This window comes from Lithobates pipiens, unplaced genomic scaffold (assembly GCF_037356315.1).
Source record: "Lithobates pipiens isolate NorthernLeopardFrog02 unplaced genomic scaffold, aLitPip1_a1.2 Scaffold_19, whole genome shotgun sequence".
NCBI lineage: Eukaryota > Metazoa > Chordata > Amphibia > Anura > Ranidae > Lithobates > Lithobates pipiens.
The window spans coordinates 123477738-123504973 of record NW_027507764.1 but is presented as its reverse complement, the minus strand read 5'-3'; the positions used below and the strand labels follow the sequence as shown (position 1 = coordinate 123504973).

At 42.9% G+C, this 27236-nt stretch overlaps 1 protein-coding gene across 3 annotated transcripts in view; it reads right to left on the bottom strand.

Moving 5' to 3' along the window:
* Positions 1 to 27236, bottom strand: part of LOC143996262 (mitogen-activated protein kinase kinase kinase 3-like) — a 251446-nt gene that overhangs the window by 31828 nt on the left and 192382 nt on the right. For 2 of the 3 annotated variants that reach the window (XM_077491229.1, XM_077491227.1), the window contains exons 4-6: positions 15554 to 15594; positions 7683 to 7782; positions 157 to 270 (exon numbers count right to left, since the gene is read on the bottom strand). In XM_077491229.1, coding sequence (XP_077347355.1) covers positions 157 to 270; positions 7683 to 7782; positions 15554 to 15594 — 255 coding nt within the window. The remainder of the gene's footprint in view (positions 1 to 156; positions 271 to 7682; positions 7783 to 15553; positions 15595 to 27236) is intronic. The other variant, XM_077491228.1, reaches the window with a different exon arrangement.

The window sequence follows — 27236 nt, the reverse complement described above, 5'->3', positions numbered from 1 at the left end:
GAAGACGATAACATGAGTTACCTTCTAAGATGTACATAGAAGAAACTATAGAGTAGACATAAAATAGAGTCAATGCAATACATAATGAATGCACTTCTGCTGAAGGCATGCATTAAGATGAATATATTAACTCATGGTAAGCAAGAATCTACTTACTATATTTTTACTCGGTGCTTTAACTACTATCTTCAAGCTTCTGTGAGACGGGTTCATGTCCATGTGTTCTATGGCTTTGTCCAAGTCATCTTGGTACTTGAGCGGAACAAGCAGCTGTGAAATTGTAATAATTGTGAGTACGGAAATTCCAAACTATATACCATTACAATGTATTCTGTGATTGTAGCACTAGAGGGCACTCTGACAATAGCAATCATGAAAGTCCTAAATACAAAACTACAAGAAAACTTTTTTTTGTTCCTTACAGTACTTTACAGTATGGGTATTATTACAAAGATGGTACGCGCAAGGCACCGCTAAATGGAAAATGCCTGCTGAGGCCAAATAAACTTTCCTGCAGATCTGCCAAATGTGCCACAAACTGTAACTAAGGCTATGATTTGCAAACTTTTACTTGCTTAACTAGAACAGATATTTTATTATTTTGTGTCTTGGACTACTAATAAAGGATTTATGATGGAACATTGCTGCCTGCTCTGCACTAGAACTGAACTAAATATATGCATGTTTATTTTTAGCTAAAAGATCCCAAAAAAATCTTGTGAAAGTGTCTCTATAGAAAGAATAGCAATGCGTATGTGTTTGAACCGTCGCTAGGCCTTTTTATAGCAATCTCAACAGTAGCAGATTCATCTCTGTCTTGCAGCAAAAGAGAAATGGGAGATGTTGATAATAAATAGGTATTCTTTTCAGACACTGTCAGTTACTAATCTGAACAATTGTTACCATAAAAATATGTATAAAAAAAATCTGTTGGAGGACATTTTATATATATATATATATATATATATATATATATATATATATATATATATATATATATGTGTGTGTATGTATGTGTGTATATATCTATGTGTGTGTGTGTGTGTATATATATATATATATATTACACACACAGCATTTCACAAAAGTGACTACACCCCGTACATTTTTTTTACACTGAAGAAATTACACTTTGCTACAATGTAAAGTAGTGAGTGTACAGCTTGTATAACTGTAAATTTGCTGTCCCCTCAGAATAACTCAACACACAGCCATTAATGTCTAAACTGCTGGCAACACAAGCAAGTACACCCCTAAGGCTACTTTCACATTGAGGCGCTTTACAGGCACTAAAGCGCTAAAAATAGCCACTGCAAATCGCCTCTCCTGTCGCTTGAAAGCCTGAGGGCTTTCACACTGGAGCAGTGCCCTGGCAGAATGCTAAAAAAAATCCTGCATGCAGCATCTTTGAGGCGCTATAGGAGCGGTATATACACCACTCCTAAAGTGCCTTTGCCCATTAAAATCAATGGGCAACCCCACTGTATTGGCGAAAAGCGGCGCTAAAACGACAGTAAAGTGCCACTTTACCGCCGACGCCCCAGCGCCTCAGTGTGAAAATGCCCTATGTGAAAACGTCCAAATTGGGCCCAATTAGCCATTTTCCCTCCCCGGAGTCATGTGACTCATTAGTGTTACGAGGTCTCAGGTGTGATTGGAAAAGAAGATTGCCAAGACCCTGAAACTTAGATGCAGCACGGTGCAGAAGACCATACAGTGGTTTACCAGGACAGGTTCCAGTCAGAACAGGCCTCGCCTTGCACAAGAAAGCACGCAAACAGTTTGCTGAAGACAAGCAGACTAAGAAATTGGATTACCGGAATCATGTCCTGTGGTCTGATGAGACCAAGATAAACTTATGTGGTTCAGATGGTGTCAAGCATGTGTGGCGGCAACCAGGTGAGGAGTACAAAGACAAGTGTGTCTTGCCTACAGTTAAGCATGGTGGTGGGAGTATCATGGTCTGGGGCTGCATGAGTGCTGCCAGCACTGGGGAGCTGCAGTTCTTTGAGGGAACCATGAATGCCAACATGTACTGTGACATACTGAAGCAGAGCATGATCCCATTCCTTCAGAGACTGGGCCGCAGAGCAGTATTTCAACATGATAATGACCCCAAACACACCTCCAAGACAACCACTGCCTTGCTAAAGATGCTGAGGGTAAAGGTGATGAACTGGCCAAGCATGTCTCCAGACCTAAACCCTATTGAGCATTTGTGGGGCATCCTCAAACAGAAGGTGGAGGAGCGTAAGGTCTCCAACATCCATCAACTCCGCAATGTCTTCATGGAGGAGTGGAAGAGGACTCCAGTGGCAACCTGTGAAGCTCTGGTGAACTCCATGCCCAAAAGGGTTAAGGCAGTGCTGGAAAATAATGGTGGCCACACAAAATATTGAAACTTTTGGCCCAATCTGGAGATGTTAACTTAGGGGTGTACTCACTTTTGTTGCCAGTGGTTTAGACATTAATGGCTGTGTGTTGAGTTATTTGGAGGGGACAGCAAATTTACACTGTTACACAAGCTATATACACTCACTACTTTTGTTGTAGCAAAGTGTAATTTCTTCAGAGTTGTCACATTAAAAGATATAATAAAATATTCACAAAAATGTGAGGGGTGTATTCACTTTTGTGAGACACTGTACATATGGTCAGATTTACAGGTACCAGCTTTCCAAGCTTCTCTGTGTACACACAAACCCCCTTTTGCTGCCAGAGCCGTTTTTGTGTTTTGTTTTTTTTACACACATTTTAGGCCTAAACATTGCAAAAAAACATTAGAGAATAAAATAGTTAGGTAGTTCCAAATGTTTTATTTCACAAGATATAAGGACAGTTTTAAATACTTCCTTACAGGCCAATTCTGACATTTCTCTCCTATATGTAAAAAAAAGTACTTTTTTGCTAGAAAAATACTTAGAACCCCCAAACATTATATATTTTTTTTAGCAGAGGCCTTAGAGAATAAAATAGTGGGAGCGTTTTTTCAAACACAATTTTTTATGGAAAAAAATACACTTTATTGAATTTAATTCCACACAAACACTATATAATAAAAAAATTTTTGTTAAAATATCTGCATAGGCAACACTTTAAAAGCCTTTACAGGTTACCAGTTTAGAGTTACACAGGAGGTAACTCTGGAGCTAAAATGATTATCCTCACACTGATGTTCACCATGATACCTCACAAATGTGGTGAAATCACCATTTACATATGCGTGCAGGACTTACATATGCATTCACGTATGTGCGTAAGCATAGGAGGAGGTGCTTTCATTTTTGTTTTAACATCCCTTGTGAACGCATGGGCCACAACAGGACCCATGACTTTATGGAGAGATCTTGGGTCCCTTGGGTTCTCTTTCTGTGTAGTGTCACCAGCGGTCCCAGGCTCCGCGATGGGACAGGTGAGCCCGGGTAAGGCAAAAGCGCACTTGGGGGGGACCTACTTGCGCTGCCCTCAAAAGTGATCAAGTGGCTTAGAGGGCAATCGGCGGCTGCAAATTTTGATACTGGAATGATGCCTGTAGCTGGAGGCATCATCTCGGTATAACCATCCCAATCCAAGGATGTCCATGGACACCCTGTGGTCAGGAAGTGGTTAAGAAATGCAAAATTTCAGTAAAAAATACACTAAATTAAATTTTAGGGCAAACACAAAAAATTATCCAATTTTTTTGCAAAATATAGAATATGAATATGAAGTTGCTCCAAATAAATAGACCCTTGTCAACCCTCAGAAACTGCGTAAAATGACAACAAACTTTGGTACCCTATATTTGTCATAGGTGACGCTTTAAAATCCCCTACAGGTCATCAGTTTAGAGTTAACCTTGAATACACTCTTGTGTGGCGAAAGGGCTCAAACTTTTTTTTTTTTTGGGGGGGGTACTTTAATTTTTATTTATTTTTAATACTTTTTTTATTTAGTTTCTATTTATAACATTTTTTTCTTCAAATAGGGGGCAAAAAGTCCTCTATGTAATGTTTTTTTGGTGACAGAATCTCTTTAATAAGATATCATGGGTCTAAAAGACTCCTGATGTCTCACCTATCCCCCAATGAAGCTGATGGAATAAGGATCACATGACACAGGGAAATGAAAGTGGCGTTTTACAAGTTCGCTTGGCACCTGCAATTCTTGTCCCAGGTCTGCTAATAGGTGCGCAGGTCACTGGCCAGACATGAACCTGTAGCTCTCCTCCAACTTGTGTCTATTTGCCCCATATTGGCACGATATCCACTGTAGCATTTGCATTATGCAGAGCAAGTTAGGGACTGGCCATAGAGAGATTACTTTGGCATAGTTGGGCAGCTTAAAGAGGAAGTAAAGCCTGGAAAAAAAAATGTACCCTGCAAAGCAAAGTCATAACGAGCCAGTATGCATAGCATACTGTCTCATTATGAATAACCTGAGATCGAAGCCCCCAAAGCAACCCTCGTCGCTGCCATAATACCTGGAGTGACTTCTGGGTTTCGCAGCTCCAGCGCTATGACTGGTCGAAGCCGTCCATGACGTCACTCCGGCGCATGTGTGCGGGAGCTATCAGTGACGGCACGTTCGCCTTCACTTATGGCGCGCTCAGTGCGCCTGCACCGTTGTCTAAGGCGCGCATGCGCTGTAGACAGTGGTGCCCGGCTTTTGTAAAATATCTCCTTAACCGTGTAGGTTAAGGAGATATTGCTTGCACCTGCAGGTAAGCCTTAATCTAGGCTTACCTGTAGGTTAAAGTGGCCCCAGAGGGCTTACAACCACTTTAAACGTGTATTGCAATATGTGTGAACTAAAAAAATAAATAAATCGCTGCAAATTTCTTTGCAAAGTTTGCTAGATAGGATATATAGCAGCGTGCAGAGTGTTCATCCAGAATTTCTATACGTAAGGACAGTCAGACACTTCATAAATGAGACTAATAATGACTGCTTTCATCATGTACAAGGGACAAGTCTGCTTTAAGGCAATCCTGGCTTGCAATCTGATTACACTGCGCTGCTCTGATCAAACTAAGCCAATCAAAATAAAAAAAGTAAGTGGGAAAACGGAACAGGCCATTGTCTCATGAAAAGACCAATTCAATCACCAGGACTGCACACAGAGAGTGCTCAGACTGGGAAGAATATTGTAATATCCATTTTAAAGTTATTGTATACTATTGAAATGGCACAGTTTTTTTCCAATGACATGCCTTGTTTAAAGAAGGACGCCAAAGCGTAAGCCTCCAGAACATTCAGGCTGTGTGAACAGTAAGTGGAGTTTCTTTATCTGCAATACCTGAACCCTGTCCCCTAATCCAGGGGTTTCCAAACTTTCTAAACAAAGGGCCAGTTTACTGCCTTTCAAATATTAGGGGGGCTGGACTTTGGCCATGGGAGTAGAAAGTGTCCTGGCATCAGAGGGAGTAAACAATGCCAAAGCGTTGGCAGGAATAATAAAAAAAAAAAACATTATGGGTGTGAGTGGAAAAGTGCCCCATAATTGGTGTCAGTGGGAGAATTAGTTCCTCGCCTCTGGTGTCAGTGGGAGAAATAGTGCCCCATCTTTGGTGTCAGTGGAAAGAATAGTGCGTTCTATCACTGGAAGGAATAGTGCCCCAAGTGCCGGATAAAGGTAAGCAAAGGGCTACATCTGGCCCCCAGGCTGCAATTTGAAGACCCCTGATCTAATCCAGCGGTCACCAACCAGCGGTCAGGAAAATTTGGTGGTCCCAAGGGGTTCTGCCATGAATCAACATTGTGGCAGATGTAGTGTTGTTTCCGGTGTTGTTCTCGCTGACAGTCAATACTGTCAGTGCACGTTGATACCCAATGCCTGCTCTGTAGTTCTGGCTCCTGTGATCTTAGAGGGAGGCGCTAGGAGTAGTGCAGAGAGCAGGAGGTGAAGAAGAAGGGGGACTTCCAATGGCAACACTGATCACAGACTGTGGGAGGGAGCACAGAGCTCAAATTCGTGGCTGGATAAGGAGCTGAGATCCAATGATGAGACTGTGTAAGACAGCAGTGTGATACAGAGGGGGGGCAGAGTGACGGAGCATTGTGTGTATAAGGCATGTAAAATTGATGTTAGTGGTCCACAGGATTCAAAATTGTGAGTTTAGTGGTCTACGATGTCCGGAAAATGGTTGGCGACCTCTGCTCTAATCAACCGTACATTTCGTGTATAGGGTGGATGGAATCGCATTGTGTGTAATGACAAGTTTATGTCTGGTAATCAAGGTTGGACAGTTTCTAAGAAATCATTCATCAGACAGGATTCAGCATACGAAACATTCAAGTATACAGCAAGCTTTGAGAAAATATTGCCAAAGATTTTAGCAAGCTTTCAATCAGCTATGTTGAAGCATTTAAAGCAAACCTCAGTGCCAATATGGAGTGCTGACTGCCACTGATTTTCTGACTTCCAGCATGCTTCAAGTATTGCCAAGTAAAGCTTACTAAATCAGCAGGATGGATCCATGCTTTCATATTGTTTACGCCAAATTCTGACCCTACCATCTGAATGTCGCAGCTAAAATCGAGACTCGGACAGGCAACCTTTTTCCAATCTTCTATTGTCCAATTTTTGGCGAGCCTGTGTGAATTGTAGCCTTTCCTGTTCTTAGCTGACAGGAGTGGCACCCAGTGTGGTCTTTTGCCGTCTGCCCATTCTCCTCTGACCTCTGACATCAACAAGGAATTTTTGTCCACCCAACTGCCACTCACTGGATATTTTCTCTTTTTCGGGCCATTCTCTGTAAACCCTAGAGATGGTTGCACATAAAAATCCCAGTGGATCAGCAGTTTTTGAAATACTCAGACCAGCCCGTCTGAACAACCATACCATGTTCAAAGTCACTTAAATCCCCTTTCTTTCCCATTCTGATGCTTGGTTTGAAATTTGGAAAGTCGACTTCATCAAATGCCTAGATGCTGCCATGTGATTGGCTGATTAGCAATTTGTGTTACCAAGAAATTTAACAGGTATATCTAATAAATGGGCCGGTGAGTGTATATTATATTGTCAAAAATAACTTTTGTTTGTATTGTTATTACAGTACTGATGTCATAAAATGAAAGTGTATTGTGTGACCACAGATTTCCTTTAAAGCCAAACTGGATAAAAATGAGAGGTTGCAGCTCCTGTAAGGCTTCTATTGCTATTCCCACACTGGGCAGAATTCATTTCACTTTCTATCCTGGGGTTTATTTACTAAATTTGGAAAGTACAAAACCTGGTGCAGCCCTGCATAGAAACCAATCAGCTTCCAGGATTTTATGTCAAAGCTTAATTGAACAAGCTGAAGTTAGAAACTGATTAGCCATCATGCACAGCTGCACCAGATTTTGCACTCTCCAGTTTTAATAAATCCCTCCCACAGTGTCACAGGGACAGGAAGCAATGAGATCTCTCCATTGTGGACACAGATTCAACCAAACCACCTTTTTTAGTAGAGTGGGAAAGGTTAGAATCTCTGTGAAGTTTTTATTGCTCTTTGTGTCTTCCTACTCTCTTATTTTTCTATCACAGAGACAGGAAGTGATAGAAAATGTTCTTTTTGGGACAACAGACAGCACTAAAGTCTGCCCTAACTTTTTCTCAAATTATCTAAAACTAAAATGGAGTCTGACACAGACCAGGACATGCAGACCGTGCACAAGGAACTGACATGTGAGTCTCCAATGGAACAAAGTACACATTACCTCATTGTTTGCATAGTGCAAGTCCATTGTTTGCCCAAAGGCATCTGTAACTTTCTGCAGCACATCTTTGAGTTTTACTGGCCTCCGGAATTCTATAATCCTGAAAAAGGAGGGGAAGCCTAAAATCAGATACATTATCAACATACATTATGGGGTCTACAACCTGCAATGTATTATAGTGATCAATGCTGATTATATATAACTCATGTACATAGCTGGCAACATACATAATGCATTTACCAGATTTATATTTTTTAGATATTAAAATGTCCAATATACTTTATCTATATTTGTACATTTTGCATTGCGAGTATCCAGTTTGGGTCCCTGCCAACTGAAGAACCCTTTTGTTGGTTCAATAGCCATCCAACACTAATATCCGGGCTCTTCTTCATAGGGAGAGACTGACATCTGTGTTAGTGCACAAAAAAATGCCATATGCACCATGTAATATACCGCACAAACAACACGTTACAACTGTTAAACTGTGTAATAATTTTTTATTACAGTTATTAAGAACATCAATAGTTGTAGGAAGTTGTTTGGTTATGCAGTAAACAGTCATGTAATAAAAAAATCTGTAATGAACAATATTTATTTCAAAGTACTGTATTTATCGGCATATAACACGCACTTTTTCCCCCTTAAAATTAGGAAAAAATCGTGGATGCATGTTATGCAGTGATCCCTGCTGTCTCTGAGGGAAGAGGAGCGAGCGCCACTGAATTAAATAGAGCTGCAATCTCCTGTGTACCTGATGCACCGTCACTCACAGCCGCGCCTCCTGGCCCGCATTGGCTCACTGTTCTGTCTATCATATGAGCAGGGCCAGAAGGGCGTGGCTGTGAGTGATGGAGCGCCGGGTACACAGGAGATCGTGGCTCTGTGTAATTCAGTGGTGCTCACTCCTTCTCTTCCCTCAGAGACAGCAGGGATAATTCAACACTGGTGAGGCTGCAATGATGGGAAAGGTGAGGCTGCAGATGGGCACTGAACAGGCTGCATTGTTGGTCAATTTATAGGCTGCAGATGGGCACTGAACAGGGTGCATTGTTGGGCAATTTAATGGGGGCAGATGGTTTGGTTAACACATGAAAAATCACTAAATTCTGCATAGATTCACAAAACACTATAGTGGAAATACAGCTACGAGCCACTGAGATCTCTTGTTTGGTAAGTATCTCTTTACAATACAGAATTGTGCTGTATTAACCACTTTCAGAGCAGACCATTTTGCTGGCTTAAGACCAGACCACTTTTTGCGATTCAGCACTGCGTCGCTTTAACTGACAATTGCGCGGTCATGCAACGTGGCTCCCAAACAAAATTGACGTCCTTTTTTTCCTACAAATAGAGCTTTCTTTTGGTGGTATTTGATCACCCCTGCGGTTTTTATTTTTTGCTCTATAAACAAAAATAGAGCAACAATTTTGAAAAAAAGCATAATTTTTTACTTCTTGTTATAATAAATACCCCCCAAAAAATATATAAAAAAAAATTTTTTCCCTCAGTTTAAGCCGATACGTATTCTTCCACATATTTTTGGTAAAAAAATCGCAATAAGCGATTATTGGTTTGCGCAAAAGTTTTTATTAATAATTTTTTTTACTAGTAATGGCGGCGATTATTGTGACTGCGACATTGTGGCAGACACATCAGACATTTTTGACACATTTTGGGGACCATTGTTATTTATACAGCAATCAATATTATACAAATGCATTGATTTAACCAGGGGGTGGCAGTTTAGGGGTTAAGTGTTCCTAGGGGTGTGTTACTAACTGTGGGGGGCTGGGCTTTGTGTTAGTGAACACTGATCTCTGCTCCAATCACATGGAGCAGAGATCAGCGTCACTTGTTGCTAGGCAGAACGGGGAGATGTTGTTTACAACGGCATCTCTTCGTTCAGCTGCCCCGTGAGACGAACGCGCGGCAGCGATGGCAGGGCGGCATTTAAAAATGGACGTACCTGTACGCCAATATGCCTGCCCATGCCATTCTGGCGACGTACATTGGTGTGCCCCGGTCGGGAACTGGTTAATTAAAACATTTCCATACAAATAGTATACAGTTTTAGTGCAGAGGAATTCAAATGATTGAAGATTTCCCCACTTCCCTCAGAATTGGTCCCTGTACTGAAATTTTAGGTGCCTTTCCCTCACTGCACTGAATGTATAAAACCCCTAAGTCAGGGAACTGAAATATTTAAAATATTGACTAAAAACAAAGACATTGTTATATTATAAAAGAAACAGCCACTGTCCATAAACGTGTATAAATTATATATATATATGTATATATATATATATATATATATATATATATATATATATATATACACACATCTTTTCTGGGGTTCAAGGTGGCCCTAAAATATCAATCAAGTCATAACAAACGCTTTGTAGTGTACATGACTCTACACTTGGATTTGAGTAGTGATGCTGATATTATGGATTCATAATCCTTTAGGTCATTACTGGCATACAGTGGGGAAATTATTTGATCCCCTGCAAATTTTGTCAGTTTGCCCACTTACAAAGAAATGAAGGGTATATAATTTTTATCACAGGTGTATTTTAAATGATAGAGACAGCATATCTGGCTGAGGGAAGAAGGTTCTCATACAAGATTTTACAATACATTGCCCCGCCCATTGGCCCCTCAATGCTGCAAAGTCAGCCTGTACCTTTATCGGAGAAACAGGCTCAAAGAGGCTCAAAACAGGCTCAAAGCATAATGTTTCCACCTCCGTGTGTGACTGTAGGGATGGTGTTCTTAGGGCCATATTCAGCATTTTTCTTCCTCCAAACATGGCGAGTCAAGTTAAAGTGATTGTAAAGATTTTTATTTTATTTTTTAAATAACAAACCTGTCATACTTACCTGCTCTGTGCAGGGGTTTTGCACAGAGCGGCCACAATCCTCCTTTTCTGCAGTAACCCATGCAGCGCTCCTGGCTCCTTCTCTTCTCAAGTGCCCCACGGAGAGCGCTTTCCATGGGGGCACTTGTGTGGATGTGCTGCCGAGTCCTGTTGCTGCATCTATTTGCAGGACTCAGCCCCACCCCCCCGGGTTTCGTGTCACTGGATTTGATTGACAGCAGTGGGAGCCAACGGCTTCCGCTGCTATCAATCTATTCAATGAAGACTCGAGACAGCGTCTGGAGCTGCTGTGCTCGTCCACGTCGCTGGATAGATCGGGTTCAGGTAAGAAAGGGGGGGGGGTTTACAACCCCGTTAATGCCAAAGAGCTCAGTTCCGGTCTCATCTGACCACAGCACTTTCTCCTAATCGTTCTCTGAATGCTTTAGGTGTTCATTGGCAAACTTCAGATGGGCCTTCTTAAGGAGGTGGACCTTGAATGCATTGCAGGATTTCAATCCATGGCAGTGTATTGTGTTTCCAATGGTTTGTTGTGTGACTGTGGTCCCAACTGTCTTGAAATCATTCACAAGCTCCTCCCCTGTAGTTGTTTTCCCACCCCCCCCGGGTTTCGTGTCACTGGATTTGATTGACAGCAGTGGGAGCCAACGGCTTCCGCTGCTATCAATCTATTCAATGAAGACTCGAGACAGCGTCTGGAGCTGCTGTGCTCGTCCACGTCGCTGGATAGATCGGGTTCAGGTAAGAAAGGGGGGGGGGTTTACAAACCCGTTAATGCCAAAGAGCTCAGTTCCGGTCTCATCTGACCACAGCACTTTCTCCTAATCGTTCTCTGAATGCTTTAGGTGTTCATTGGCAAACTTCAGATGGGCCTTCTTAAGGAGGTGGACCTTGAATGCATTGCAGGATTTCAATCCATGGCAGTGTATTGTGTTTCCAATGGTTTGTTGTGTGACTGTGGTCCCAACTGTCTTGAAATCATTCACAAGCTCCTCCCCTGTAGTTGTTTTCCCACCCCCCCCGGGTTTCGTGTCACTGGATTTGATTGACAGCAGTGGGAGCCAACGGCTTCCGCTGCTATCAATCTATTCAATGAAGACTCGAGACAGCGTCTGGAGCTGCTGTGCTCGTCCACGTCGCTGGATAGATCGGGTTCAAGTAAGAAAGGGGGGGGGGGGGTTTACAACCCCTTTAATGCCAAAGAGCTCAGTTCCGGTCTCATCTGACCACAGCACTTTCTCCTAATCGTTCTCTGAATGCTTTAGGTGTTCATTGGCAAACTTCAGATGGGCCTTCTTAAGGAGGTGGACCTTGAATGCATTGCAGGATTTCAATCCATGGCAGTGTATTGTGTTTCCAATGGTTTGTTGTGTGACTGTGGTCCCAACTGTCTTGAAATCATTCACAAGCTCCTCCCCTGTAGTTGTTTTTCTTTTTTGTATTTGTTCCATTTGCGAATAATTGCTCCTTCTCACCAAGCTTCTTGCTGGTGGTCTTGTAGCCCAGTCCAGCCTTGTGCAGGTCTACAATCTTGTCCCTGATGTCCTTTGACAGCTCTTTGGTCTTGCCCACGATGGCGAGGAATGAATGGAAGAAAGATTCTGTGGACAGGTGTCTTTTATACATGAGTGGTCGTTAGGAGCACCTTTTTAAATGTGCAGGACTAATCTGTGTACCACATGAGCACATACTGTAGCCAGTGTGTGGGAGCCAGAATTATTGTTGGTTGGTAGGGGATCCAATACAATACTAAATATTTTACTCAATGAACTGCAACTCAATTTATAACATTTGTATTGTGTTTTTTTCTGGATTTTTTGTCTCTGCAGTAGTTAAATAAAAAAATGATGGGAGTTATAAACATTACTAGATCCACAACTAAATAATATTTGTCTATGCATACATTTTACCACTGTACAATTTTGCACAACACATGTGAAACAAAAGTCACTATTTTTACTAAAAGTTTTTAACTAATATTGTAAGCAGAGAACCTGAAAAAGGGAACAAAATTAAGGAGCCATTGTGTGGCACCCAGAAGCCAACAAATACTTCTATGGGCCCAGGTAACGTATTCCTTACTAACTGCAATAGAAAAAGTTTAAAAAGGTACTTCAATTTTTATTGGAATAATTGGATGAGTTAGGCCAGCCATAGATGGAACAAGTCCCTGATGATCCGGCCGTAAACTGATCCATTTACGTGCAGGCCGATTGTACCCAAGTCGATCCATCAATTGCTGCTAGCAGTAATCATTGTGTTCTGACGGCTCAGAAGGCTCCCCAAACAGCAGAAAACAACACTGTGGGAGCAATTCTCCTATCAACACAGTGTGGATGGGGGAATCAAGGGCTTTTCTTCCCTTCCACCCGCGGTGGAAGTAAGAAAAATCACATAATCTATGTGCTTCTTTAAGCAACATTAGATCAGGTTGTACTTTGTATTTGATATATATGAGGAACACTTTTAAACTCTTTTAAACTACAATAAAATGTCATACCATATATGCTGTACTGAAATTAAGAAGCTGTACAAAGGATTATTCTGAGTAATCTCTCTAAAGATGTGGAGGAAGCTGGTCTGTCTTTGGCACTGGCCTCTCCTGTTTTTTTGGCCTTCTTTAGGTGACTCACATCTGCCTATCCTCTCACCCAGATCATTTGTAACTAATTCCATAATTCACTCGAAGTATTATTTTGTCTGCAGCAGCTGGTCCAAATGTATTACGGTCTATTGGCTGTGGCACGTAAAACCTTTTTTTTTATATTGATAGTGATGACTGGTAACAAAAATACACCAGGGGGTAGAATCTGGCAGACTGAAAAAGCTGTCCACTAAGACCTAGAGTTTAGTTTTTCTAGTTTTCTTTGTAACCACATGCACATCAAATTTTTTTTCTTACATTGTAGGGAGTTAGGAATAATTGTGTTCAGGATTCCCCCTTTAATAAATCTTAAGCCAGCCATACGTGGATCAAAATTTGTCTGGTTCAGCAGGGATTGGCCGAATTTCAATTAATGTCTGGGCTGGCTGATTGTACCCAAGTCAATTCACATTTTTGTACATGCGATGTATGAAATGGACTTAGGGGTGTACTCACTTTTGTTACCAGCGGTTTAGACATTAATGGCTGTGTGTTGAGTTATTTTGAGGTAACAGAAAATTTACACTGTTATACAAGTTGTACACTCACTAATTTACATTGTAGCAAAGTGCCATTTCTTTAGTGTTGTCACATGAAAAGATATTGCAGTTTGGTTGATGTAATGTCTAGATTTTATTTTAATTAAAAGAGAAATTGACAGCTAAAGCTTTTATCCTATTGGTAATGTAATGCAGTATGTAGAGATGCAAAGGCTTCATTGAGTACGTATCTTCATTAAGACACTGGTTCAGTACAAGTCTTAAAACATTGAACAGTTCCTTTTGTAGACCAAGCTGGACAGAGAGATGTCCCTGAAGCAGTCTTGGCTATAAAAGTCTTAGGCCGGCCATATACGATTCAAATCTTGGCCGGTTTAGTAGAAACCAGCTGAGATTTGAACCATTAATGGGCAGACTGAATGTACAAAGTTGATCAAATCGATCGACTTGGGTACAACCAGCCTGCCGGATTTGCTGCTAGAGATAACCACTGTCTTCTCCCGGCGGGGCTGGCTTCCCCTTCAGTCCCTGGATTGTCTTGTAATGGTGAAGAAGTTTCACTACTCATTTTCTTGGACAATAAACTTTAATACAATTCTTGACATCATGGTGAATGGATTAAGATAACTGAGGTGCTCACATGGCTATAAATGCTGGGGTGTGTATCCGACACTCATTTGCACTGAGGAAGCCACTTGGATGAGTGGAATAATGTCTTCAGTATTACAAAACAAGTCTAGTCAAAGGTGACTAACCACTACAAGCTGAGCTTGGCCTATGATAGCCAGTCCCAGGGGTCTCAGATAGCAATACCCACAGTGGATATTTCCCTGTCCAATTCCATGCAAAACAGACATCTGTTGCTATAAACTATTTTTAATTAAAATAAATGCATAGCCAAAGCTTGTTTGACCATATTTCTCCTGTGGATCACACCAATGCACTTTTGCTCTCCTGTGACCCAAAGTCAGCTTATAGTGGGCTATTGTCTATTAGAGTCTCCAGGCTCTGGAAAGATCCCGACTGATTCACCCAGCTGCCTGATTTTGGTGAGTGCACAGCTGAAGCCAAAGCCAGCTGTATCAGCTCTCCCAGTGCTTAAGTGAAACACATACACAATATTGGTATAATTTTCAGCACTAAACCATCGGATGAAAAAGATTAAAGTTTAAAATTTAAATGAAAAGGCATGCATCTGCATACTGATACATGAAGGTGCAACCATGTGAATGGTGAGTGGATTGAAAGTTCTGGGGGATGAACCCCTAAAAATTTGTCTCTAAAAAAGTCTCTAAATGGAGGCTGTAAAGGGAGCGAGGCTGCTTCAGGTGCAGGCTGGGGAACCTGATCACTGTGAACAAAAGGAAAGCAAAAGGAGGAGAGAGAAGCACCAAGCCAATCCTTTAAACAGATTAGGAATTTATTCAGTATATAAGTATAAAACAACACTAAAACTTGCGTGAAAAATGTTGGAGCACTTGCAGAGTGCTAGAGCGGGTGGGAGCTTCAATTTTTCATGCACGTTTTTAGTGTTGTTTTATACTTATATACTGAATAAATTACTAAGCTGTTTAAAGGATTGGCTTGGCGCTTCTCTCTCCTCCCAGTGCTCAAGAGAGCCCAGGAGGAACAGAGCGAAGAGCAGTGACTGACAGTCACTGCTCTCCAACCCGAGCAGACCGAGAACTGAGTGATCAGAGTGGATGTGGGACTGCTACAGCATTACACTGATGCTGCAGCGTAGAGGTGAGTATGTATGTTTTCTTTATACCCCAAACTTCTCCTTTAATTTAAAGATGATGATTTTAAAATTAGCAGCATGTAGCTGTTCAATGCAGAGACCTACCTCTTTTCTCCATTGTATTCAAACTTGATCCTGGCGTCCTGCTGGAGAGAAGATATTAAACTTGTTAGATATATGTATGAATAAACAGATCCTATAAATGTTGAACATTTATTGGACAAGAAAGTTAGTACTGCTGGAATTTCAACAACATACTTGTATGAAGCTGAACAATCCCTTTTAGTGTACAATGTCCAGGCACAGATTTAGTACAGAGCCCAAGGTAGCCAAATTTGAGATGGGCTATGGCTTACTTAATAGTCTTATCATATTTCTTAGTAAGACTGTAAATATGAAATAACAGGACAATAAAGTTTCACGACAGATCTGTCAAAGATACACACAAGAGGAAGAAATTAAATGACAAGCATCTGGGCTTATAGCTGGGCGCTAACTTTAGACACATACAGAAACAATTAAAATGAAAGTTCATCCCAGCCATCCTTAAAGTGGTCCTTGTCTCAGAGTATTGCTGTTAAGCAGGGTGGAATTGATTTAAATCATGTTGATTTAAATCACGATTTAAATCAACTCAATTTAAATCATAATTTTTAAAGAGCAACTGTCATCTCTGTCTCGCAGCGGCTCCTCCTCTGATCTGCTGTTGACTCACCGACAGTCCTATTCACTTTAATGGGATGGATGGTGATGCGCCAGTGACACAACAAGGTGAGGGACGTGGCAGCAGAGGGTGAGTGGATGCCCGCTAACAGGCACTGCCATGATGTATCTGAAATGACAGGTGCTCTTTAAATATAAGGGCTTGTTCTTGCTAATAGTTAGAATCTATAATTTCATTTTTACTGCTTGCCCTTCCTCCTCACACTTAGAGCCTGGTACAGATGCATTTCTCGTCACACAATCATACCATTTGTAGTGTACAGAGATTTGCAAAAAAAATGGGATAAAGGAATATTCCTAAACTTTGTTTTATCTCATGGTTACTGTGAAATTGTATGAAAGCATCAATGCAGTGCATGGTTTATCAGCTTGCAGAGCTTGGAGTCAATCATTTTTATCCACCCTGCTGTTAAGTGTACACATGCTAAGTAATGGGTAAATTACACTTACAGTCCCCATAAACTAAACAAATCTGATTGTATCATCAGGGCAGTGACATCACAATCTCCATCTCCAATCCATAACAGCATTCACTGAGAAAAATGTATGGCGTTCACTGAATGGGATCTAACAGGCAGTGAGGATTCCTATAGTAGTAGAGGCAGCTAGTTCAACGATTCTCTGCTTCTACAGGGGTTGGCTAGGTATGAAATATGTATACTTACATCGGTCCACGCTGGATCAATGCAATAATGCAAAAAAAATCCATACCTGGTAGTTCAGATTTAAGAGTAAATCTACCAAAACTGAAATTCCTGTTTTGGTGGTTTTGGGTGGAACTTTAAGAGCTGAACCCCCTAAAGTAGAATTCCAGGCTAAGCCTAACTAGTCTTAAAAATGCTCCCTTCCCCTCCTAATACATACGCTGTCTAACCTGTGTAAGAAAGATGTATATACAAGGGCGCATGCACACGAGTGAAGGAAATGGACAACTGATTCCTCCGCTCCGCGCCGTCGGAACTAACTACCCCGCCTTACAAAGCACAAATCAAGCTCCGATGCCACTCACCCACTTACAGAGGCTCCGGAACACCTCAGGCTGCTAGCGGTTATGTACTGCTCTGTGAAAAACAAGCCTAAACACCGGCAGCTTAGCAAGCCCTCCCCAGCCTCAGGCAAGGGCAAAAGCAAGGTGGCGCCCAACCCTCCGGAGCCAGACGATACTACACAGCTCTCTGCAGTGGATCAGGGGTCCCCTGCTGACAGCCTCAATCAATTTCCCGCTGAACTGATGAGTGCCTGTTGATTCAGATAATATGCTGGCCAAATTCCGCAGTATTGTATGGGATGAGATTACTGTGGCTTCCCGCAAGCTTTCCTCAGACTTAGTGCGGGGCCTTAAAGAGATAGGCCACTGCATTAATCAGCTAGAACAGCGCATGGACTTGGCCACCACTGTGCTACAGGGTCATGAGGAGGAGGTCTATAAAACATCTGCTGAGCTGGAGGCCCTGAGAGACAAATTAGAGGATGCAGAAAATAGGGTCCGCAGGGATAACCTTCACATTTGTGGTATCCCTGAAGCTATCACTGTCCTGCAGGGAACAGCCACTGCTTTTTTCCAGGCATTGGCCCCCGGGATCCCAGTGGACAGATTGGAATTTGATCGTATCCACAGGTCCCTGGCCCCTAAACCCTCTGACGGCCCCCAAGGGATGTCATCATTAAATTTCACTATTACCGTACTAAAGAGAAACTCTTACAGTCAGCAAGGGAGCAGCAAGACCTTTCTTTCCAAGGGAACTCCCTCCAGCTGCTCGCGGACCTGTCACCAGTCACTATTGCCAGACAACGAGGCCTCAAACCCTATCTTCAAATTCTACAAACCCAGGGGATCAAGTACAGATGGGGGTTCCCATTTAAACTCTCTTTCTCCCGCCTGGGCGACCAGTTTCACGCCACTTCCTGGACCTACAATTGAGCATGCCTTCGTCTCAACCTGATGCACCCTCCCCGTGCCCCAGACCGGGACCCTCACAGCTTCCTCGCCAGCCCTTCCAAGCCTCCCAAAGGTCTCAATCTAGATCCCAGGCACTGCGGGATCTACAGGCCCAACGTTTCCAGAAGTCCAACAATGGCTCAATGTTCCTAATACGTATCCTTAAATAATCTAGCGTTCCTTGTCACTTGACCCTTAGCCTGATGGATTTTGTCCAACTACAAGTACTGCAAAAAAAACACCATCGAATATCCCTATGGTCAGCGTAAATATTATAAATTATTGTTGCGCTAAAACAATAAATACTTAAAAATAATTCAAGTGAATAAAATTATATCATCCAAAAAATATGTTGAACTGAAAAGGTGAGTGTTCAGAAAAATTCAATTATATAAAGTTCATCAATCACAAAAAATTGTGTGCCAAAATAATAAACCGTGTGGTGAAAAAAACAATCACTGTGTTGAAACAAATGAATGTCCAATCAACTAAAACTACATTCTCAGCTGAATGGTGATCAGAGGATTTCATCCATAAAAAAGTGATAAGAAAAACATAAGTTCAATCCCAATAAAAAATACTAATACTAATATCGATCCTGTCTCCTTATGTCCAAATAGCTTCCATGTAATGAAAGTAAGTGGGGATCCTTACCAGAGCCGATGGACTCCCTCCCTTCCAGTCCCCCGGGTATGTGGACGGAGCACCATATAGCCATACCCTCCCGATTCCATGACCCTCTGTTGGTTGTCCCTAAATGTTCAGGGCATGAATTCCCCCCCAAAAACGGGTTAAGGTTTTTAAATATCTCAAACAAAATATAGATATAGCATGTTTGCAGGAAACCCATTTCTCTTCCTGTCCCAAATATTTTGCTGCAAACTACCCCAAAGTCTACTTGGCTAATGGCTCTAACAAACAGAGAGGAGTCAAATTGGTTCCATTTATTATGCTCCAAATAACAACTCGGGGCCTTTCCTGACCCACATCTGCTCCCTGCTACTGTCCCACCAGAAAGGCACCCTTCTGTTGGCGGGTGACTCTAATGTTTATAAACTCCCCTCCCCGCCACGAAAAAATTCTTACATTCCTTGCAAAGCTATGACCTAGTAGATACTTGGCGGGAACTTCACCCCCTGGGCAGGGACTATACCCACGATTCCCATCCCCATCACTCTCACTCCCGGATTGATCATATGCTCGTACTACAGAAACACCTCCCTTTAATTGACTCAACTTCTATCCTCCCTGCCCCATGGTCGGACCACGACCCTATCTTGACTGTTTGTCACTCTCTGATTAGCAAACCACAACACTCCCCCTGGGTAATGAACGAATCCCTCTTGTCTTTCAAAACGATTCTTAGTGACATTCACAAAGCTTCCGCGGAAAACTTCAGACTCAATGTAGGGACAGTTTCATCCTCAGGGACGTGGGAAGCATATAAGGCTGTCCTTCTGGGCCACGCTATTAGCCTAGCATCGAAACACAAAAAAGAGCGAGCCCAGACTCGCCACAATATGGAGCAGCAACTGGAGGCCCTGTCAGTTGCCTTCAAACAATCTCCCACCCCTGCCAATCGCAGGCTCTTAGATAAAGCCTGCACAGATCTCGACTTATGCTTAACTGACGAAGCAGAACGTACCCTACCCTGGGCACAACAGAAGTGGTATGCCAAGGAGAACAAACCTAATGCAATGCTGGCCAACCAATTGCGCACTTTCTCCCCAAAATATATTTCCATAACTTTGAGCACCCGCCTCAACATCCTCACTGGCAATCCCCAGAAGGTTTTGGACGAATTTCGTCACCGCCTTACCAAGCTCTATTCTACCCCCGATCATTCTTCCACCCAAGGCCTCGACACCTTCTTGAAAGACTTGTCTTTACCCTCTCTATCCGAAACTCCCACATCCCTAATGGACCGAGACATACAGATCTTGGAAGTTCTCCAGTGCATTAAAGAGTTGAAGGTAGGTAAACAGCCGGGCCTGGATGGCTTCACGGCACTATGCTACCGGAAATTAGCAGATGTTATTGCCCCCTACCTAACGGCCATGTATAACTCAGTAAAGGAGGGTCATCCATTTACATCAAATTTGCTGACTGCCAACATTGTAATGATCCCTAAACCAAACAGGGACCATTCTTCTTGGGATAACTTCAGGCCAATCTCCCTAATAAATATAGACATGAAAATCTTGACGAAGATCTTGGCCAATTGCCTGAATTCCTTTCTCCCAGGACTGATAAAAAAGGACCGGGTGGGTTTTGTCCCAAGGAGACAGGCGAGTGACATCATTAGACACCTCCTTCAAAGCCAACATATAGTGCACGGTAGATGTTAAGAAACAATGTTTTTGTCACTGGACGTTAATAAGGCCTTTGACACTGTCATGGCCTTACTTGACACAGGTGCTTCACCATTATGGATTTGGCACCTCCTTCTTGAGCTGGGTTTCAGCTATTTATGACTCTCCCCAGGCCAAAATAAAGTACTATGGTTTTGAGTCGCCTACCTTCCCTATTAAAAGGGGAACCCGCCAAGGTTGCCCACTGTCCCCACTTCTGTTTATCCTGGCACTGGAACCCTTGGCAGAGGCCATCCGATCCCACCCGGATGTATCGTGGGTGGAAATAGTGGGCACTTCGCACAAACTGTCGTTGTTTGCAGATGATATTCTGCTGACTATTACTAAACCCGGAATCATCCTCCCTAACCTATTTTCTCTCCTAAATACTTTTGCTGTGTTTTCAGGCTTATCAGTCAACCCCGCCAAATCCAAAGCAATGTTCATCAATCTTTCGCCCTCAGACCTGGAATCCCTACAAGCTGCATTCTCCTTTCAATGGTTAAAATCATTACCCTACCTGGGGATTAGGTTTACCCCAATATACTCAGGTCTATACCAAGCCAATTTTCCTTTACTGTTTGGGAAATTGGCCGCTATGGTCTCCTCCTGGTCCGCTCTCCCGTTGTCCTGGTTTGGTAGAATTGCGACTGTGCATATGACTTATCTCCCAAAGCTGCTTTAATTTTTCCGAGTCTTGCCAGTCCAAGTTCCTCCTGACATTTTGCGTATACACCAGCGCAAAATCATGCCGTTTACCTGGGGTTCTACGAAACCCAGGATCAAAAAACAGGTTCTATACGCCTGCAGAATCAATGGTGGCCTCTCGGTTCCCAACCTACACGCATATTACACTGCAGCAGCCATCGCCCCACTGTCTCATCTTCATGAGAAGTACCAAATGCCATTGTGGGCCACCATTGACTTAGTGGATTCTCATCCAATACCACTAGCCTCTCTCCCTTGGCTCCCTCGAGTCCACCGCCCAAATGCAATAGGTCCATGTCTGGCTCATTCACTTTGATTGTGGGACATGGTCAAATACTCAGCAGGCCTGATCTCTCCCCATCTTCCCCTACTCCACCTCATTCCCATTATCCCCACTGGGTTGAGATAACCCACTTCAATTTTCATGGTGGACCGAGAACGGCTTTGTGGATATTCACTCCATGTTCACCCCCACTAAGATTATTACATTTGCAACCTTACATTCTTCTCATGATATCCCCCTAAGGAAGCACTACAGTTATCTGCAACTCCGACATTTTCTCCAACAACTCATAAAATCTCAATGCGCCCCTTACACTTTGACCCCTTTCGAAAGTCTTTGTAGATCACGTCCTCAAACCTCCGGTCTAATCTCTTTGATCTATGCAGCCATAATTGGTTCCAAAAAAACACCCTTGAGACCTTATCACCTCCAGTGAGAGGTGGAGCTTGGGAAACAGATAGACCCGGAGGATTGGCAGATCATGACTACTGCACTGTCCAAATGCTCCAAGAATGTTCTCTTTCTGGAAAATGCTTATAAGGTGTTCTACAGATGGTATTACACCCTGGCCAGATTGACAAGTTTCATTACATCTTATTCCCCCTTATGTTTCCGTGGGTGTTCCCAAAAAGGTACAATGGTGCACATCTGGTGAACATGCCCCAAGGTTTGTAGATTGTGGGTCAGAGTCTACACGCTCCTTCGCAACCTTTTCAACACTAATCTAAAGAGGGATCCTTTTGTGGCTCTTCTGTGGAAACCAATCACAGAATTACTTCGCCCGTAACGCCAACTGGCGTTGCATATTTTTACTGCAACTAAATTGACCATAGCAAGGACCTGGAAAACTCCGGCCTCAGTTTCAAAGCAGTTAAAAACCATGTCAATGATATCATGGTTAATGAGAAACTGACAGCCGTGTTAGCAGATACCCATGACAAATGCCTCTGGATATGGCAACCCTGGCTGGCTCATAACCACCCTTCACGAATTGATCCAGTGCTCTTTTCCCTCTAATGTGCCTCCGTTCCCCCCACCCTGTGGACTCCCCCTCACCCCCCCCCCCTTTTTCTTTGACTTGTACACCTATCCTATTCTTTCTCCGGTCCTGCCCCTCCTTACTGTTCCTTCCTATCTTCTTTTTTATGTCTCTCTGGCCCACAGGCTTGGTCCTGATGGGATTGGACACATGATATGAAAATGTTTTTACTTAATAACGGTATATACCATCTTTCTTTATGTTTTTTTTTTCTTTTTCTTTTTGAAATGTTATGTTTTACATTCTCCTCTTGACACAGGAGTTACATATGGTTCTGCTAGACCACTAGCATGCAAACCTAGTTTAACTTGCTATAATCATATCAGGAATTACAAGTGGTTGACAGCCTCTTGCTGACCACACTTCATCAACCTTGGATTTTCAAGTACTTGCGTAAATCTGTGTCTCGGACTAACCCTTTTGGATACCTGAAGTTTTTACAAATATTCCTCCATGATGTGTCCATCACTGTTTTTGTATTAACCTGTTGATCTGTATTTTCAAGAAAATCATTTGTACAAGAAAGATGTACTGTATATACTTACCTATTTTTAGCCTGTTCCGTTCACGTGATCTGGCTCCCCTGTGCCAGCCATTGTGGCTTCAGGGGAGACAAGGATGTGCTGACAACTTCTCTAGGCTTTAGCAGATATTATCGAGCACTCTCTCCTCTCCCCTGCAGCCGATGCTGGCTGACACAGGGGAGCACATTAGCAGACCAGAGGGGGCTAAACATAGGTAAGTATATAGATCTTTTTTACACAGATTAGTCAGCATAGATGTTAGGAGGGGGAGCATCTTTAAGGGCCAGTTCACACCAGATGCAGTTCCGTGCACTTTTATTCTGCACTAAAAATGCATGCACAGTGTTTTCCCACGTATTCCAATAACTCTAGTTCCCACCCATGCAGTCAGTCCCAGTCAGTTTCTGCACCGGAAACTGACTGGAACTGACTGCACTGATGTGAACCAGAGCCATTGGAATACATGGAAAACAATGTGCATGCATTTTTAATGAAAAAAAAAAAAAAAGCTCACAAAACTGCATCTGGTGTGAACTTTAAAGTGGTTGTAACATATTAAATATATTACATATATTCAGTGAAGTAACTGTCCTCAGGTGATACACAGAGATTAAACAAATCCTCCTACATCATTTGTACCTGTTTATCTGCAGACTTCTCTCCTCAGAAAAAAGGGGGCAGAGAGCTTAAATTACACTCTGCAGAGCTCAGCAAGGAAAGCTCTGAGAGCTGATTGGAGGGAAGAGATGCAGCCCCCTTCACGCAGCACACAGGATAAGAGCTGAGGCTGACAATCTGCTGGAGCTTCCAGCCCGTCACCATTTTTCTCTTGGTGTCAGGAAAACTTGTCAGAAGTGACTAATGCTGATAGCAGAGGAAGGAAGCAGCAGACAGAAATGGCACTTAGTACTCTTAATTGAGACAAGTACACAATATAGAGAGATATGCTTTCTTCATATTTCATGCCTGAAGTTTACAACCTTTTCAAAGGGGTTGTAAACCCTTGTGCCTTTTCACCTTAATGCATCCTATGCATTAAGGTGAAAATACACCTGGAAGTTACCGCCCCCCCAACCCCCCCCGTTTTACTTACCTGAGCCCCTTCAACTCTTTGGCGGGGACGCGCTGTCCCTCTCTCCATGGGGTCCTGGCTCTTGATTGGATAGATTGATAGCAGTCCAGGCATTGGCTCCCGCTGCTGTCAATCAAATCCAATGACGCGGGCGCCGAGGGGCGGGGCCGAGTCCAGCATTCGTGTCTGTGGATGCAAATGCTGGACTCGGGAGCGTGTCTGCAAGGTAACCCCCTCAGGAGAGCGCTTCTTCTAGGGGGTTATCTGATGTGGAGAGGAGCCGTGAGAGCTGGCAGGGGACCCCAGAAGAGGATGTTCAGGGCCACTGCACAGTCGAGGTAAGTATGATATGTTTGTTACTTAAAAAAAACAAAACATCCTTTGCAATCATTTTAAGGTATGTGTACTGCTCCCTTGAGTTCCTTTATTATACCTTCTGTATATGCACATTAGAATACCAGTACTGTACTCAATTTGTAAGGGAAGAACGGCTATAAAGAGAATTTCCTCCACAATGATCACATTCTTACTATGCAATATTCTAAATCATTAGAGAGACCACAAGTTTAGTATGCAGATATACATCCAGCAATGAACAATGTAATGTAGATGTGTCAAGGTCTACTTTTACTGATATAAGCATTCCTGCCTGCATACATGCACACCAAAAAAAAGCAGCCTCCACTATAGTGAAGAATGGGCTGTGAAGTGGACAGCATCCTGCAATGTGCCATCTCCTGGATGAATTGACCTTCAGTAATTTTTTCAACTTTCCATCTATTAATTCTTCTGCCCTTGTTGTTTTAACTTTGGATAGTTAAACATTTTTTTCTGCCAATAAATACCTTATACAGCCCACGTCCTGTTTCTTGTCTGGTAAAAAGCCTAGGCTTATGACATCATGCACAGCTCTCTCTCTCTCTCTCTTTGGTGAGTTTGCCAGGAAGGGAGGGGGGGTGAGTCATAAGAGGGCCAATGAGAGCTGCAGGGCTGCAGAGCTGGTGGTGTACTTCTGTGTATCTGTGTAAATTCAGGAAGTGAACGGGCAGCAGCTTCAGCTGCCCACTGTTAAAATGGATGTAACCGGACTCAGTGAAGGGAGATTTCTGTAGCATATTTGACAAGTACAGGATCACAGTATATATAAAAAAAATATGCAAAGTGGTTGAAGGGAAGCTTCAGAATGGCATAGATGTTTTTATTACAAATTATGTGAGCAGACTGTCTTTCCTCTTTAACCACTTCCCGACCAGCGCACGACGATGTACGTCGACAGAATGGCACGGGCAGGCATATTGGCGTACATGTACGTCCAAAATTCGTTGCCGCCGTGCCATCGGGAGCGCGCCGGCGGCGACGCGCTCCCGCGCTGGTCGGGACCCCCGTGAGTCCGGTCGCGGGACCCGCGGACTCGATCGCCGCGGGCATCCCCGCGATCGGCTCACGGAGCGGCCGAATGGAGGAAATGCTGTATAAACAACATTTTTCCATTCTGCCTAGCAACTAGTGACACTGATCTCTGCTCCATGTGATTGGAGCAGAGATCAGTGTACACTAAATGAAAGCCCAACCCCCCCACAGTTAGTAACACACCCCTAGGAACACTTAACCCCTACACTGCCACCCACTGGTTAACCCTTTCACTGCCAGTGTCATTTACACAGGAATCACTGCATTTATATAGCAGTGATTACTGTATAAATGACAATGGTCCCAAAAATGTGTCAAAAATGTCCGATAGGTCCCCCACAATGTCGCAGTCACAATAAAAATTCGCAGATCGTCGCCATTACTAGTAAAAAAAAAAATAATAAAAAATTATTAATAAAAATGCTATAAAACTATCCCTATTTTGTAAACGCTATAACTTTTGCGCAAACCAATCAATAATCGCTTATTGCGATTTTTTTTACCAAAAATATGTAGAAGAATACGTATCGGCCTAAACTGAGGGAAAAAATGTTTTTTTATATATTTTTGGGGGATATTTATTATTACAAAAAGTAAAAAATAATGCGTTTTTTTCAAAATTATCGCTCTATTTTTGTTTATAGCGCAAAAAATAAAAAACGCAGGGGTGATCAAATACCACCAAAAGAAAGCTCTATTTGTGGGAAAAAAAGGACGTTAATTTTGTTTGGGAGCCACGTCGCACGACCGCGCAATTGTCAGTTAAAGCGACGCAGTGCCGAATCGCAAAAAGTGGTCTGGTCTTTGACCAGCAAATTGGTCCGGTCTGAAAGTGGTTAAAGGAGAAGTGTAGCCTGAGCTCCTTTAGCTGGTCTTCTCCTATGGGTCACAGGAGTGTAATTCGTTTTGCACTCCTGTGACCATTTTCAGCAGAGAGCAGTCTGAATCCGCTCTCTGCTGAGGTCACCAGCAGTCAAGGCACAGTGTCATGCAGACTATGGAAGTCTGGATCCACCAGGTACCTGGACTGATGCCAGTCTCAGCCTCTCAGCGAGAGCGCTCTCCGCCCCTCCACAGCTCAGCGCTCCAATGAGCATAGAGGAGCAGAGCAGGAGAGCTGCTGATTGACAGTCAGTAGCTCTCCTCTTGGGAAGCTGAGAGAACAGAGCCATCAGTGAAGTTCTGTGGCTCGGATCTCAGTGCAGAGATGCCAGGGGACAGATGCAGCATCCACCTAGGTAAGTATGATTAGGGAAAAAAAAAAAACCCATACTTCTCCTTTAAGTTGGCAAGTTTAACTTGCATTTATGCAGCATATGTGTATATGTGAAATGTAGTATATATTATGTGCAGTATTCCCTACACTTATTAAGGCAGCATAGAGGAAAGCCATATACTGTAGTCTGTGTCGAGATTTGCATAGCCGTTTTGTTAAACTGCACTGCTTGCTCGTGCGTCAGTGACACACCTCAGTTTTTCACTTGATTGGAAAATAATCACTCTTGTGTGGGCGGGCTGAAGAATTTCATGTATTTACAACTTGTCTGAAAGCCGAGGACATAAAAGCCTCAAGTTTCCATCATCTCATTCTCTAGATGACGAGGAGAGGGACAGAGTTCCCCAATCTGCTCCTGTGGAGCTCTGAATAATAAAGCCTTAACCCTCCACTGTCAGCTACAGCCTCTCTCCAGAAGGCCCAGCTAGCTGCAGTAGAAACTACAAATGAAACCATGGCATGC